Source organism: Typopeltis vanoorti, chromosome 3 (assembly GCF_054136105.1).
Source record: "Typopeltis vanoorti isolate ZY-2024b chromosome 3, IOZ_Tvanoo_1.0, whole genome shotgun sequence".
Classification (NCBI taxonomy): domain Eukaryota; kingdom Metazoa; phylum Arthropoda; class Arachnida; order Uropygi; family Thelyphonidae; genus Typopeltis; species Typopeltis vanoorti.
The window spans coordinates 105,098,010-105,113,113 of NC_143551.1; the positions used below are offsets into that span (position 1 = coordinate 105,098,010).

The 15,104-nt window shown below is 34.3% G+C and overlaps 1 protein-coding gene across 2 annotated transcripts in view; it reads right to left on the bottom strand.

Moving 5' to 3' along the window:
- LOC150108440 (ubiquitin carboxyl-terminal hydrolase 15-like) overlaps window positions 1-15,104 on the bottom strand; it is a 337,668-nt gene that overhangs the window by 113,924 nt on the left and 208,640 nt on the right. For both annotated transcript variants that reach the window (XM_090390782.1, XM_090390781.1), the window contains one exon: window positions 13,343-13,414. In XM_090390782.1, coding sequence (XP_090246908.1) covers window positions 13,343-13,414 — 72 coding nt within the window. The remainder of the gene's footprint in view (window positions 1-13,342; window positions 13,415-15,104) is intronic.

Genomic DNA, 15,104 nt, shown 5'->3' on the forward strand with positions numbered 1-15,104 from the left:
CTGAAAATGAGTTAAGTCTTTTTTTGCAAGATGTGCCTCCCAAAGTTTGAGCTTGGCCACAAAAGCTTAATGTGTTCAAACAGAGTGTGCACTAGTCGATCTTTGGATTGTAGCCACGTTTAGGTCATTCATATGCAATGAGATGTCGGTCACAAAGGCTAAGTCTGTCATCCACTTTGGATCGTTAAATTCCGCAATCAGATTTCCCTTGGTTTGCATGAACTGCTGTATTTCGCTCTTTAAGTCAAAGACTCTTTTAAGAACCTTCTCTCTGCTCAACCAACGCACATCGTCGTGATCTGCTTCACGCTCTTGAAATTGATGATGATTCAATCCTCTTGCCCTAATAATGTTGACGACAGTCACAATAACTTTCATGACATTCTCAAATCCAATAGTTTTCACGCACAAATTCTCCTGGTGGATTAAACAGTGGTAATGGACGAAATCTTTTCCATCTAGTTCCGATTCTTTCCATAGCAGTGCAACAAACACTTTATTCTTTCCCACCATAGCAGGGGCACCATCAGTTACTGCACCCTCGAGGTTGGTTAAGCTGAGGTAAAAACACTGGAGCGTTTTCTTGGTGGCTTCAAGAATATCAGTGCCTTTCACCGTTCCCTTCATAGGTAAGAACGCTAGCAGTTCTTCTGTCACATTGAATTGTTGATCAATGCCACAGACAAAGATAGCCAGTTGTGCTGTGTCCTTCACATCTGTGGTCTCATCTAAAGCAAGTGAATATGACATAAATCCGGACGACCATTTTTTTTAAAGTTCGTTCAATGTCATTGGCAAGTTCTTCGATACGTCATGCTACAGTTACCCCAGACAAACTCAGTTTTTTAAACGCTTCCTTATTATTTGGGCACAGAACATCCCCAGCTGTGATGAGACACTCTTTCTCAAACTCACCGTCCAAGGCGACTTTTGATTTTTTAGCAATTTTTTCAGCTATTACATAACTTACTTTGACATAAGCTTCGCTCTCTTCCCTCTGCCTTTTAAACATACCCTGCTTGCATTTTAAATCAATTTGGAGACAGTTCACTTTGTCCACACGAAGACGCCCTTGAAGGTGATAGAAATTGGATGCATGCTTTATCTCATAGCGTCGTTTTATATTGTATTCTTTTGATACTGACACTGACTCATGACAAATTAAACACACTGGCTTATCGTTGATCGGCACAAAAAAGTACAAATCGGTTCCCTTTTCATTAAAAACCCGACAAGAATCACTTGATTTACGCTTTTTACTTGGAGACGCCACAGTGATGGAAGGTGAACCCAAAAAATGATCCAAAATGGCCATATAATGGTTATTATCCACTGAATATGTCTCACACTAATGAAAAAAAGTTTGGCAATATAAAACCACAATAGGCTATGGCTGACATGACGAAACTGTGTGCACTTATACACAAATATCACACTGTTCACGACTGACTGACCGTGGATGAGATCCTCTTGTATTTGTATGAAAATAACGAAGTATCGAGAACCTTAGAGATATATCTGGAAGGCACTAGACAGCGCACTCTAACTATTGCTTTAGCCATCTACCTGTGACATTAGTACTAGTACTTAAGTACTGCTTGGCGCTGGTAGATGGCTGAATAAGCATATCTATTTAATATTCATTTTTATAGGATTTTATGTAAAGTATCAAATGCACAACATTCCTTGTGAATCTGGAAAGCATCTTACAATTCTAAATACCGCAGTATAGCTTAGTGGCCCGCTGGCTTCATTGATATTATTTTTCATTTAATTGCATTTTAATGTTAAGTAGCCCGTGGAAGTGCCGTGGCCAGCCGGCCATTTTAAAAAAATGGCTGGCGGCCCATGGCAAAGAGCTCCGCAGGCCATGCGTTGAAGACCCCTGCTCTATGTGATTTCTTTAAGAACTACAATATAATATCCTTAAAGCTATCAAAAACAACAGGGTGGTGTGGGATGAAATCAAGCAGACAACAATGAACACTGTGTGGAAGAAACTCTTCCCAGAAATGGTCCATAATTTTAAGTGTTTCTGGGAAGGAGAGCAAACATGACTGATACGGGTGCTGAGTTGACACAAAAATTCCAGCTCTAATTGCTGTGCCAGTTGCACACACACGTGTGTGGAACTGGCACAGCAATTAGAGCTGGAAGTGGATAATGGTGATCTAATGATGACCTTATTCAGTTGGAAGATTCCACAATTCTGAACAAAATACTAAGCCGATTGAACCGCCAGACAAAGAAATTTACAGTGAAGGGACTAGCTGAGGTTTTTAACTTGAAAAACATGCATTAGCAAAATTAGAATCGATGGATCCAAACATTGAGCGGTTCGAAAATATTAGCTGCCATATCTATTTCTGTCTAGCTGCAAGGCCATCTAAGGACAAGAAGCGTGTGACCACACAATCTACTCTAGACATGTCTGTGAGATGCCATTCACAACAAAGTCAAGATGACAACTCAGACAACCCTGACTAACCCTCAGCCTTCAACATCGAAAGGGTAAAATTTTTCACAGAACAGCATTCCTTAGAAAAGCCAACTTAGCCATCACAAGACATTTTTTACTTGAAAAGTGAATATTTCAGTTTGTTTTTATATTCTTTTATATTATGTATTTTTCATACTTTCATATTTAAAGCAGGGCCAGCCATCTTGGGGGTGCAATGTACCCAGGCACCACGATCAAATGGGCACAGTCGATACACATTTGCGGAAACGTATTATATTTCGAATGTGGTTTTTTTTTGTTTTCCTGTGCCAAAATCATTTGCAGGTAAGAGGTTTTACAATATGTTTATTTCGAATCCTTTAATTTTTACCTTTGAAAAATATTTTAGGGCCCCAAAAGGTTTCTTGCACCCTGGCCCCTTTATAGAGAAGGCCGGTCCTGATTTACAGTATGTATATTATTCAAATACAATTGATAAATTTATTTATAATTGAATTTTTTTAATCACCCGAAAAATGAAAAATATTAACAATGGAAAATATATGATTAATGGCAAAAAAATTAATGTAAGACAGAGGTATGAGTAGCCATTGAACATTTTATTGTATGTATGTAATTTACAAATTAGACTAATGTAAAGGTTTACGGAATGCATTACTTACATAACTCGGAGTGTAACTGTACTTACAGAAATCTTCCATAGGATATGGAAATTCTACTTTTTATGGATTTCTAAAACTTCACTATAGAGACTTTGATAATTCCACATATTTGAGCATATTTCTATTCCAAATTGCAGCTAATCAGCTAAAGCCTTTTTGTTCCCGTATAGGGAATAGGTGAGGTAGTTTTAGCCGTATCTAACTTTTAGAGACTGAGTGGGCAGTTCAATCTCCACTGGTAGCCAATCAGAGATAGCTGGCCCAAGGCTATCACTAATTAAGTGGCACACATTGAAGAGAGACGGCTCAACAAGTGCTGCCATTTCATGGTCCATAACCCTAACACGATGTTTTTAATGTCTGAAAAAGGTGTGGGCTCTTAGGTCGATTGTCGAGTTTACGGGATGAAAAACCAGAGTTTCTGGGAGAAAAAACCTGCTTCCCCGTGCCAGAGATCGACTAACTCAGGAACTGGTCAAGAAAAGGTTTAGAAAATGTTCCTCTAGTTGCCAACTAGAGGATTACCTCATTTTATAATTTTTTTTAAAGTGATTATTCCACATTTATTCTAGGTGGTAGATGATTTTCAGCTCAAGATTAAACACAACTACCTTGCTAACCTAGGAAATGAAGTGGATGTTGCCATTTTGGGCTCAGTTTACGTTCTCCTTTCCCGATCATTAAGTGCAGGTGATATTCAAATCATGCTGCAAGTACTGCATATCAGCAGCATTCCTGTTTACCCTACCTATGTTTGCAACATCAGCAAATAGCTGTATGTCGCTTGTCAAATCCTTCCCAATATCATTAGTGTACAGATTGAATAACAGTGGACCAAGAACCGATCCTTCTGGTACACCACTGGTTACCTTAAATCTTGCAAACTCACATCCTACATATACCAGTTTTTGATTGTCAGCCTTCTTATTTTGATTGTCAGCCATCCTTCTTATCCATGCTAATATTCTATAAACCAAACCCATTTGGTCCAATTTAAGCAACAACCTACCATGCTGTATTCTGTCAAAAGCCTTAGCAAAATCCAAAAGTATCATGGTGTATCCATTCCCCTTGTCTAGTTCAATCGTAACATTGTTATAAAATGTGAGCAAGTTGTAAAACATGACCTTCCCTTAGTAAACCATATTGTTCATTGCAAAGTAGATTCACTGTCAACTCACTTCTGAATGCCAGTCCTAACCAATTTTTCCAAAAACTTCGCTGCCACTCCTGAGATACTAATTGGTCAACAGTTGAATACATCAGTCTTGGCACCACTCTTATGCAATGGAATTACCATACATTCCTTCCATTCCTGCAGAATCTTTGCTGTTCTGAGAGACACATTAAACAGCCTGGTCAAAAAAAATAGCCAGTTCGGCTGAACACTCTTTTAGCACACATGCTGATTACCCATCATTCCCTACTGCTGAATTCTTATTCAATTTGTGCAACAGCTCTAATACCTCGTCATCATACACCTGCGTTTCTTGATCAAGTTAAGAGGTAGCAGTGAGCTCAATGTTGCGTACATCAGGTTGATAGCTTTTAAGAAAATGGGCACTCAATAGTTAACAATCTCTTCTGCATCTGTAACCCTCACGCCGTTTGATTTAGAATAGTTATTCTTTCATATTCATTCTTTCTTTTACTTGCAGCATATTGATAGAATTCTTGTGGATTGTCTTTAGCATGCAGAGCTAGTTTCTTTTCATACTCAGACTTTGCTTTCCGTACAACAGTTGTGACTATTCTTAGCCTGCTGCTTCAAGAATATCAACAGATTACTCTACTCCTGCCCCCCCCCCCCCACACACACAAACATGAATAAACATGAAACTTTCACAAACATGAATAAATAAAGAATATTTATATTTCAATTAATGCGCAGTTAATTTATCAGATACAAATTCCTATAATACTGACAACAATAAAATAACTTATTAATATTTAATACAGTCTTATCACTATTAATACATATATCTTTGATTAAATAATTAGATATTAGACAAAATTAAAATAGTTATATGAATATTAAATTGTAAAATAAGTTGTTTACATTAAATAATATTTACAATTGTAGCCTTTGTGATGGAAGATCATGTTGAATTCTGAAGCAAATAATAATTACTTTAATCTCTACATAATCAGAATTCAACACTACAAGTAATGCTACCTGTTTATTCAACCAATCTTTCTCAGAATCAGAACTCTGCTGTAAATTCCACCATCTATTTCCAAATTTAATTTGGTTTTCACTAAGAATTGTGCCTAAATAGCTGAAATGTTTTACATGTTCAATAGGTTCTCCATTCAGGATGCAGTTGATAATTTCAATGTTCCTGCCTATTTTCACTGTCTTTGTCTTTTTATTTCTTAACTTTCATACCAAATTTAGTACAACAGTTATTCAATTTAGTCAGGAAATCCCACACACTTGCACTGGATTTATTTAGGAGTATAACATCATCTGCATAAAGTAGAGAACTGAGATTAATATCTCCAATTATCAGTTTTAATAGCACTTTCCTTTATAATGTAATCCATGTAGATGAATAACAGTGGAGATAATGTACACTACACCATTGTCTAACATCTGATTTAACATCAAATGATCTTCCTGTATCTCTTTCGATTCTAACTGCTGCTGACTTACAACTTAAATAGAGACTACGTATTTCCCAATATAATGTCCCACGTAGCGTTTTGAACAGCTTTTCTCTTTACACTTTCTCATATGCTTTTTCTCGATCTATCAAACTTAAATACAGATTTAATCTCATGTTATAGTCCCCTGATTTCCCAACTATTTGTCTTAAAGTGAAAATCTGATCCTGACTCTATTTAGCCTGAACCCAGCCTGTTCTTCTCCAAGCTTCCCTCCACAATTTTCTTAACCTTTTTCTTAACTCAAATACATTTGCATAAATCTTAACCAGTGACACTCAGTAGAGAAATCCTTCTGTAATTTCTCTTTCAGTTTTACTCACATTCAATTTTACTTCCCTTTTTGTTAATTTATCAACTTTTTATAGATGGATACTATGTGAACTCTACTTCAATCATCTGGAATTTGAACCTCTGACCAAGCCTTCTGAATTATACAATGCAGCCTCGATAACTTTTATACCTCCATATTTAAGCATTTATGGTTGCATATCATCTACCCCAGCTGCCTTTCCACATTTCAGGTTTTTGATGACTTTTTCTATTTCATGTACTCACATATATTCTTTATTGCATTTTTACTGAGTGTTGTCTACTGCCATACTGTCACATCATGTTTCATTTAGCAATGTTTCAAAGTAATCACTCCAGTAATGGAAATTTAAATTTTATAGATATTCTGTAACTGAAATAATCTGTTTAATTTTTTTTAAATAAACAAATTCATTTGCTATCTTATGAAAGTAATTTATCAAGCAATAATCACAATCAAGCATTTCATTTGGAACTTGTTTACATTATCAGCCAATCTGATTTGCCAGGAGTCATGTGACCAGAGGTATGTGTGTGTGCGCTGCATGTGTGTGTTAGAGAGAAGCTACTTTCATGATGTAAAGTAAGAACAACCATTTGAAGTTTAGATACTAAAGAGAGATGTATGAAGCAGAATGAAAGAACTCTTCAAGCAAACTCTCAGTGAGGATTTTATTTGCTTGGATGAATAAAATAGTTTTTTCAAATTAGGTGTATCCTAATTGGCAGATACTTATTCACTATAGGTTAAAATGAAGTTTACAAAGGTTTTCTTCTAATTAAGGAATCCATGAGAATGTGTGATTCTAGTGAAGTAACTGGAATGAATGTTTAAAGGAAACAGTTTGCTGCCTTCAGCTGTTATTTAGTATATGTCACATGTAATATTGAGATAATCCAAATTTTTCCTTGAAGCAGTTATATGTAGATATAAGGAAAAAGAATTAGTTCAGTGGAACATTTTTTATTCTCACAAAACCTGGTCTTTAGAAGCAATTTTCCCCAGAATGTTAACATTGCATTCTAATAGAGATATTCTGTCTTTAGAAGTGATTACATTTTATTCCTGGATTTATACAGAGTTGGACTTGGATTAGATTATTCTATAAGATGATTATCCAGTGTAATGTTTGCAGCACATTATAGATGACATCAAGATAAAAGAATTCAAAAGCTAATATAGTTTCAAGGCAAGCTTATATATATGTTACACATGCTCAGAAGAGAAGTATTATATAGAACTGTGATGTTTCTCTAATTGAAGATAAGACCATTCATTCTTTCCCTACTTAATAAACAGCATGAAATTATATGACTAAGAGAATATTCTTTTGACGCATAAGCAAAAAATATTTAGTGGTTCTTAAGGAAATTGCATTTGTATCTTACGATGTTTGGAGAAGTGTAACTTGATTGTAATGCATATTGTTAATTTATCAACTTTTGAGCTAGAATTGTAGTCTTATACATGCTTGAATGAATGAGTTCACAAAGAAGGTTTTATAATTTATAACTAGTTTATGTTTTTATTTGTAAATAAATAATTCATGTGTTTTTTAGTATAAAAAACACATGAATTATCCAGAGTTCATATCTGGAGGTTTGTTGTGTTTATATGCATCTCCTAACAGTGTAAATCTGTGCATTATAGGAGAATATAAAAAATTCTACAAATCAGCAAAATCTCATTGACTATGTTATAGTTGATGGCGATGTTATCCCACTGGTTAAGGACAAGAGTATTCAGAGGATTTGAAACAGGAAGTGATTACTATTTAGTTCTGAGTAGGATAAAATTGAATTTCACATTGAAAAGAAAAGTGTAAGAAAGTTTTGAAACGAATCAAGGCTTTCAAAGGTGAGCTGTAGATTCAAATACACAAACATCATTGAAGGAAAAATTAAAGAATTTGAAAACAAGAACTAAATAATTGAGACTCAATGGCAAATCCTCAAGAAAACACTGATTGATTCAATCAAACAGATATGTGATGAAGTTGTCTTCAAGGATAGAAAAATCAAAACTCCATGGTGGACTTAAGTTAAAGAGGCAGTGAAGGAAAAGAAGAAAGTATATAGAAAGTTTCTAGCAAATAAGTAAGCTTGTGCTCTTAAAAAACACTGAAAAATGTAAGAAAGCACTGTGTAAAAGTAGCTAAACAAGTCATGGAAGACTTTGGTGAGAACATATGAATATTCTGAAGGCTATTTAGTAAATGTTTATAAATAAAAGAAGATATTTGGAGTTGATATTCTAATTGAATGTTCGAGGAAATGGCAAATGAAAAGTTTTGTCTACTGTTTTAAGGATGCTGGATCTATTTGTTATTCTACTGGAAAAGGTGATGGAATTAATAAAATCTGAACCTGTAAAGTGGCTTAATACAAAGAGCTCTATTTAGATATGTTGTTTATGAAGGAGTATAAGAAACTTCTTTCTCTGGTACAAAAATTGGTAATTTGTGCATCAAATTGAACTGCATGAAGTAAGAATATTATACTTCAGTGAGACAGGAGGAATAATATTCTATGCTACAAATAAAAAAGGATCCCATGGAAAAGAAGAAGAAAATTTTATATTTTTGGAAAGGACCTAACAAAGAAATTGACTCTGATGAACATTTTGTAATTGTGAAAACAAGGCAAAAAATTTAGTCTGGTAGCAGTGATTAAGTATATATTAAACAATCCAGTAATAGAATAAGTCAGAGAATGAATGATTTTTATTTTTTTGGATAAGAAAATCTCTAAAGTAGATGGATATAATTAATTTAGTAGTTATTTATGTAATTTTATTTAAAATGTATATATTGTTTTTAGTTTAATTCATCAAATTCTTGACATGTATCCTCAAAGGGTGCAGAGGATATGATGGTACTACATGAAAAATTTACATCATTACTAACTTCTTATCTACAAATTTCCTCCAAATCAGTCTGTTACTTGTCAAGACTCCAACATTATCAGATCATATATTTCTATCATCTAAGGCACTTTGTGCCGTATCAATCCACCTATATCTTGGTCTTCCTCTGGGTTGTTTTGCTGCCAACCTGGCAGAGAACACTTGTTTTGCTAATCTTTCCTCGCCCATTCTGTTTAAGTAACCATGCCACTTGAGATTAGCTCTGCTAACGCATCCCTGGATGCTGACAATGTCAAGTTCTTTCCTAATATCCTCGTTTTTAATATATTGCCATTGATGCCATCTGTTCATGCCTCTAATCTTTCTCAGGACTCTCATATCTGCGGTCTCTAGTCTTTGATCAAGTGTTTTACTTCTGACCCAGCTCTCAGATCCATAAGTTAAAACTGATTTGAACACTGTCTTGTATACAACTAATTTAGTGTTCTGACTAACTTCTCTCTTATTCCATATGAATTTATTCAATTGACTTCCTACTGTACCAGCTTTATTGATTCTGTTGTCTATTTCCATATTTAATTTACCATCTTCACTGAAAATCATGCCTAAGTAGCTGAAATGTTTTACTCGTTCTATAGGTTCCCCATTCACAATGCAGCTGATATTTTCAATGCTTCTGCTTATTTTCATTATCTTTGTCTTTTTAATGCTAACCTTCATACCATATCTATTACAACAGTTATTCAATTTAGTCAGGAAATCTTGCAAATCTGTAGTGGATTTATTTAGAAGTATAACATCGTCCGCATAAAGCAAAGAGCTGACATTAACATCTTCAATCCTGATATCATGTTTAATACTACTTTCCTTCATAATGAGATCCATATAAATAATGAATAACAGAGGGTATAATGTACATCCTTGTCTCACACCAGATTTAACATTAAACCATCTTCCTGTTCTTCCTTCAATTCTAACTGCTGACTTACAACTCAAATAAAGACTAAGTACTGCTTGATATAATGCCCCATTGACACCATATAACTGTAGCATATTGAATAGCTTCTCTCTTGTAACCTTGTCATACGACTATTCCAGATCGACAAAACTTAAATAGAGATCTTTGTTATATTCCCATGCTTTCTCAACTATAAGTCGTAAAGTGAAGATCTGATCCTGACAGCCTCTATTTGGCCTGAAACCTGCTTATTCTTTTCTTCACCAATCTTTTCTTCTCAAGAGTTTCTCAAGTATACTTGCATAGATCTTGCCAGGAACACTCAATATGTAAATACGTCTTAATTCTGACATTTAGTTTTATTTCCCTTTTTATATATGGGTACTATTAGAGCTCTACTCCAATCATCGGGAATTCGTCCGTCTGTCCAGGCTTTCTGAACTATGCAGTGCAGCCACTATAAGACTTTTATATCACCATACTTCAGCATTTCTGGTCGAATATCATCTACTCATGCTGCCTTTCCACGTTTCAAGCCGTTGATAGCTTTTTCTACTTCAAGTATGGATATGTATTCATTCCTGACTGTATGCATGTTGAGTGTGTTTTACCACTGTGCTATCACAGCTTGTTTCACTTAGCAATTTCTCGAAGTAATTACTCCATACTTCAAAGATATCTTTTTCTCCCGTTTTCATATCACCTTTATCATATCTAACTCCTTTTACAGCACTTTCCTCCATTTCTAAGCTTATTCAACAACTTCCAGAATATCTTACCACGTTCTTGATATCTATTTTCTATGTTCTTGCCAAAGTCTTCCCATGACTTTTGTTTAGCTAGTTTTACACAGTGTTTAGCTTTCTTACATTTGTTTCTGTATTCTCGAAGAGCAAAAGCTGACTTATTTGCCAGGAACTTTTGATATGCTTTCTTCTTTTCCTTCACTACTGCTTTAACTTTCTGTGTCCACCGTGGAGTTCTGATTTTTCTAGCCTTGCAGACAACCTCACCACATGCCTCTCTGGCTGAATCAATCAGGGTTTTCTTCAAGGCTTGCCACTGAATCTCCAATGTTTATTGGAGATTCAGTGGCAAGTTTTGAGAACAGGAACCAAACGGTTCCTGTTCTCAAATTCTTTCATTTTTTTTGCGTATTTTAGTCTACAGCTCACATCTGAGAGATGCTCATCTTTTATTCGCTTTAAAACTTTCTTACATGTTATTCTTTTCAATATGAAATTCAATTTTATCCTGCTCAAGAATAAATAGCGATCACTTCCAATTTCAAATCCTCTGTACACTCTGGTGTCCTGCAACAGAGAGAAGACATCACTATGAACAATAACATCGTCAATGAGACTTTTCTAATTCCTTGCTTCTTCTCTCCATGTGAATTTGTGCACATTTTTATGTTGGAACATGGTGTTAGTAATAACCAGTCCATGTCCTGAGCAGAAATCCAACAGGTATTTGCCATTATTATTAGCTTTGCTCTTTTCTCCAAATTTTCCCAAAATATTTTTGTATGCCTGACAATCATTTCCAACTCTGCTATTTAGATCCCCAACAAGGACCAACTTTTCCTTTTTCATTGTGTCAGTTGCTTTTTCTAAAGCCTCAAAAAATTCCTCCACTTCTACCTTAGTAGAACCTTCTGTGGGACTATAGGCACAAATAAGTCTCATTGTCCAATTCCCCATTCTGACATTAGCCCACATCACTCTACTTGAGACTGCCTGCCATTCCACAATATTAGCCTCGTATTTTGTGTTGAATACTATGGCTACTCCTTCCTTTTCTTGATTGTCATTGCCCGAATATAACATTTTGTATTTAATGTTCAGAAAGATCTCACCAGTGTTGTATTTTTTGCTTTAGTCACCCCTATTATGTCGATCTGGTACTTATCTAATTCCTCAGCTAGCTCTGTTTCTTTCCCGAAAATTCAGCTACTGGAACAAATCTGAAAGCACACCCCAGATGGGGTGTGCTTTCAGATTTGTTCCAGCAGCTGAATTTTCGCTGTTCGCCCTGGTTCCCTGGAGAAAACAGCAGGGGCCCTTGTTTAACCGGGCTATGCCCTAGCCGGCATGAAATTTTGTCATATTGTACCATCATTTTATATATTGGTTTAAGCCAATAAGAATACAATTTGGTCGGCTAAATCCCAAATTGCCAGCCCATCCTCGTTCGTTCAGTTTCCAGTAGATACTCAACAGGGTGCACACGAGAAGGTGAGGATTGGACATTAGGACAGAAGCTTTGGTCTGTTCTCTGCATTCCTTTAAAGGCTATGTGGAGGTCTCCTCTCAGTTATACAGCTTTGACTCTTAAGCACCCCTTTAGTTTAATTAAATGTATTTTTTATTTAGTCTCAAATCACTAATCTTGAGGATCTAAAAAGAAATAGTTAAAAGTCATTGCACCAATCGGAAATGAACCCTTATGTATTTACTAAACACTCAGAGTATAAAAACCAATTTACAGAGATTTAAAAAAAAAAAAAAAAAAAAAAAAAAAAAAAAAAAAAAAAACGATTACAGATATGAATAAAAATAAACAACATGATTGTGTGGATAGTTTGTATCTCCTGCAATTAGTCTCTGGACTGCATTGAGGCATGTACAATATTATTAATAATAAACCTTTCATATATTTTACAACAGTTTCTGATAGAAAAATCAGAACTCCATGGTGGACTTAAGTTAAAGAGGCAGTGAAGGAAAAGAAGAAAGCAGACAAAGTTCCTAGCAAATATTATCTAATTCTTACTCACTCAATAGTGTTAATAATGCATTACAGGTTACCAACTAATCTTTAGTTCTGAGAAGGATGTACACACAAGAGCCCACACACTTAAAAATCATTATTATTATTACTAATTAAATTGGATAGTGCTTGACATATGTTTAGGGTCTCCTTTGATGAGTTTAAGAACTCCAGGGAGTAGCTCATAATAATGAATTACAGATAAGCATTTAGTTCCAGGAATATTTTAGCATGCAGAGTAACATCATATTGAGTTGTCTTCATAAGAGATGATGGCAGCTGATATGTGGTGGCAGTATTCACCATAGTTACCAGACTCATTTGCATAAACAGGCCACACTAACAGGTGGCTAGACAGGAAAAATTATATTCTACATATTACCAGCATGTTAGTGGCCTACATATGGAATACGAAATACATGCAAATAAAATATCCTGAATTTGTAATCTGCAAAATAATCACTTTCAACATATATTTTAGAGCATCTGTTTATTGAAACTTCAAGAACAGTGATAATGTTTTTTTAATGACTATTTTCTTTATGAAAGATCAACCTATATTGCTAATGTCTTCAAAATTAAACTTGCTGGAAATCATAAAATCACAGAAATGTCCATCTAAAAACAACAAACCAAGAATTTACCTTTTTTCTCTCATATAAACTGGTAAAACAAGAGTGTTTACATCATCACTTGATGACACAGGAATTTCATATCTGTTAAAAAAAAAAAAAAAAAAAATATTAAATATAATAATTATGTTAAGTTTACTTTATCAGTGCAGAATGCTCTTCAAATATTTTTAAGAAGTTTCTAAATATTTTAAACTTGTTTTTATTCACTCTCCCCACCCCCCAAATAAATTACTTTAAAGAGTTAAGTCAAGCATAATGCTTTCATAGAAATAACAGGTTTTGCTTAGGTGGTAATTAGTTAATGTTATGTTTCATGTTATATAGTGTGCACATTTTATGTGCACACTACCCCCCCCCCCCCAGGATTATGTGAGGATAAAGTGCACATATCACATCAAATTATTAAGGATGCCATACTTACAGGTTGGTCATGTGTCAAGACATACATGGAACACATACTGAACTTGTACAACCCCAAATAAAAACAAAAACTTTACACTTGATCATTCACAATGTGTTAATATTTCATTTTTAATTCTTACAAGATATATTTGCATTTAAAATACTGACATTCATTTAAATTCATTATGAAAATTGTGTATGCAAATTTGTTAGTTCAAATTTGTCAATAGACTGAAAAGGGAGTTGAAGACATTGTTGAAATTACCAACACAGAATGCATGATTTCTATTTCTAGGGATAAAACCTCAAAGTATACATAAAACTCAATGTATAATTATAGTAATAAGTTACATTGTAATAAAAAATTAAAATAAAATGTAAAAAAAATGGAACTGGTATTCAGACCATAAGAATGTAGAATAATAATAAACTAGCAAAGTCTGACTAGTCTGCAGCAACACATTCTCTACCTATAGCATCATGCTTGTCGGTCTGTTAGTAACTTTGGATATATTTCATACAGAGTAAGTAGGATTTTCCCCAAAACTTGGGTATTTCATCTTACCAAACAGTATTTAAAAAAAAACAAAGACTTTTAATGTATGCTATTTGTAAAGTTACTTATTTAATGAAGCTCTAGATGTATAGATATTAATCTAAGAATACAGTAAGCTATTGTTATATGTATATATTTGTAGATTTATCAATTATATCAATATGGAATTCCTTACCTATTCTAAACGGCCAAAATTCATTTCTCTACTGCCTATTATTTACAGTTTTAGTAATTTATATGAACATTGAATTTCTAAGCCTACATGATGCCCAGTCCCTCTCTGAAAAGAGAGGGGACTAGATGTCATAAAGCTCAATGTATAATTATAGTAATAAGTACATTGTAATAAAAAATTAAAATAGAATAAAAAATAAATTTTAAAAAATTTTCTGTCATTCTTGTATTAGAGCTATTAATCTGAAGATCGAAAATGTACAAATTTAAATCAAACATACATTAAAACAATATTAAACAAGCAGCATATGGAGGGAGGGGGGGAGGCAGTGATGTGGGCAAATATCAGAATGGGGAACTGAACACATGGGATTATTTGTGACTATGGTCCCACAGATGGTTCTTCTATTAAGGAAGAAACAGGGGAAGTTTTTGAGACATTAGAGAAGGCAGTTGACACATCAAAAAGGGGAAAGTTGGTCCTTATTGGAGATCTAAACATTAAGTAAGAAACATTGAGTAAGAAATTATTATTAGACATAGAAATGTTTTGGGAAAATTTGGAACAAAGAGCAAAGCTAATAATAATAATAATAATAGTAAATACCTGTTGAATTTCGCTTCAGGACATGGACTAGT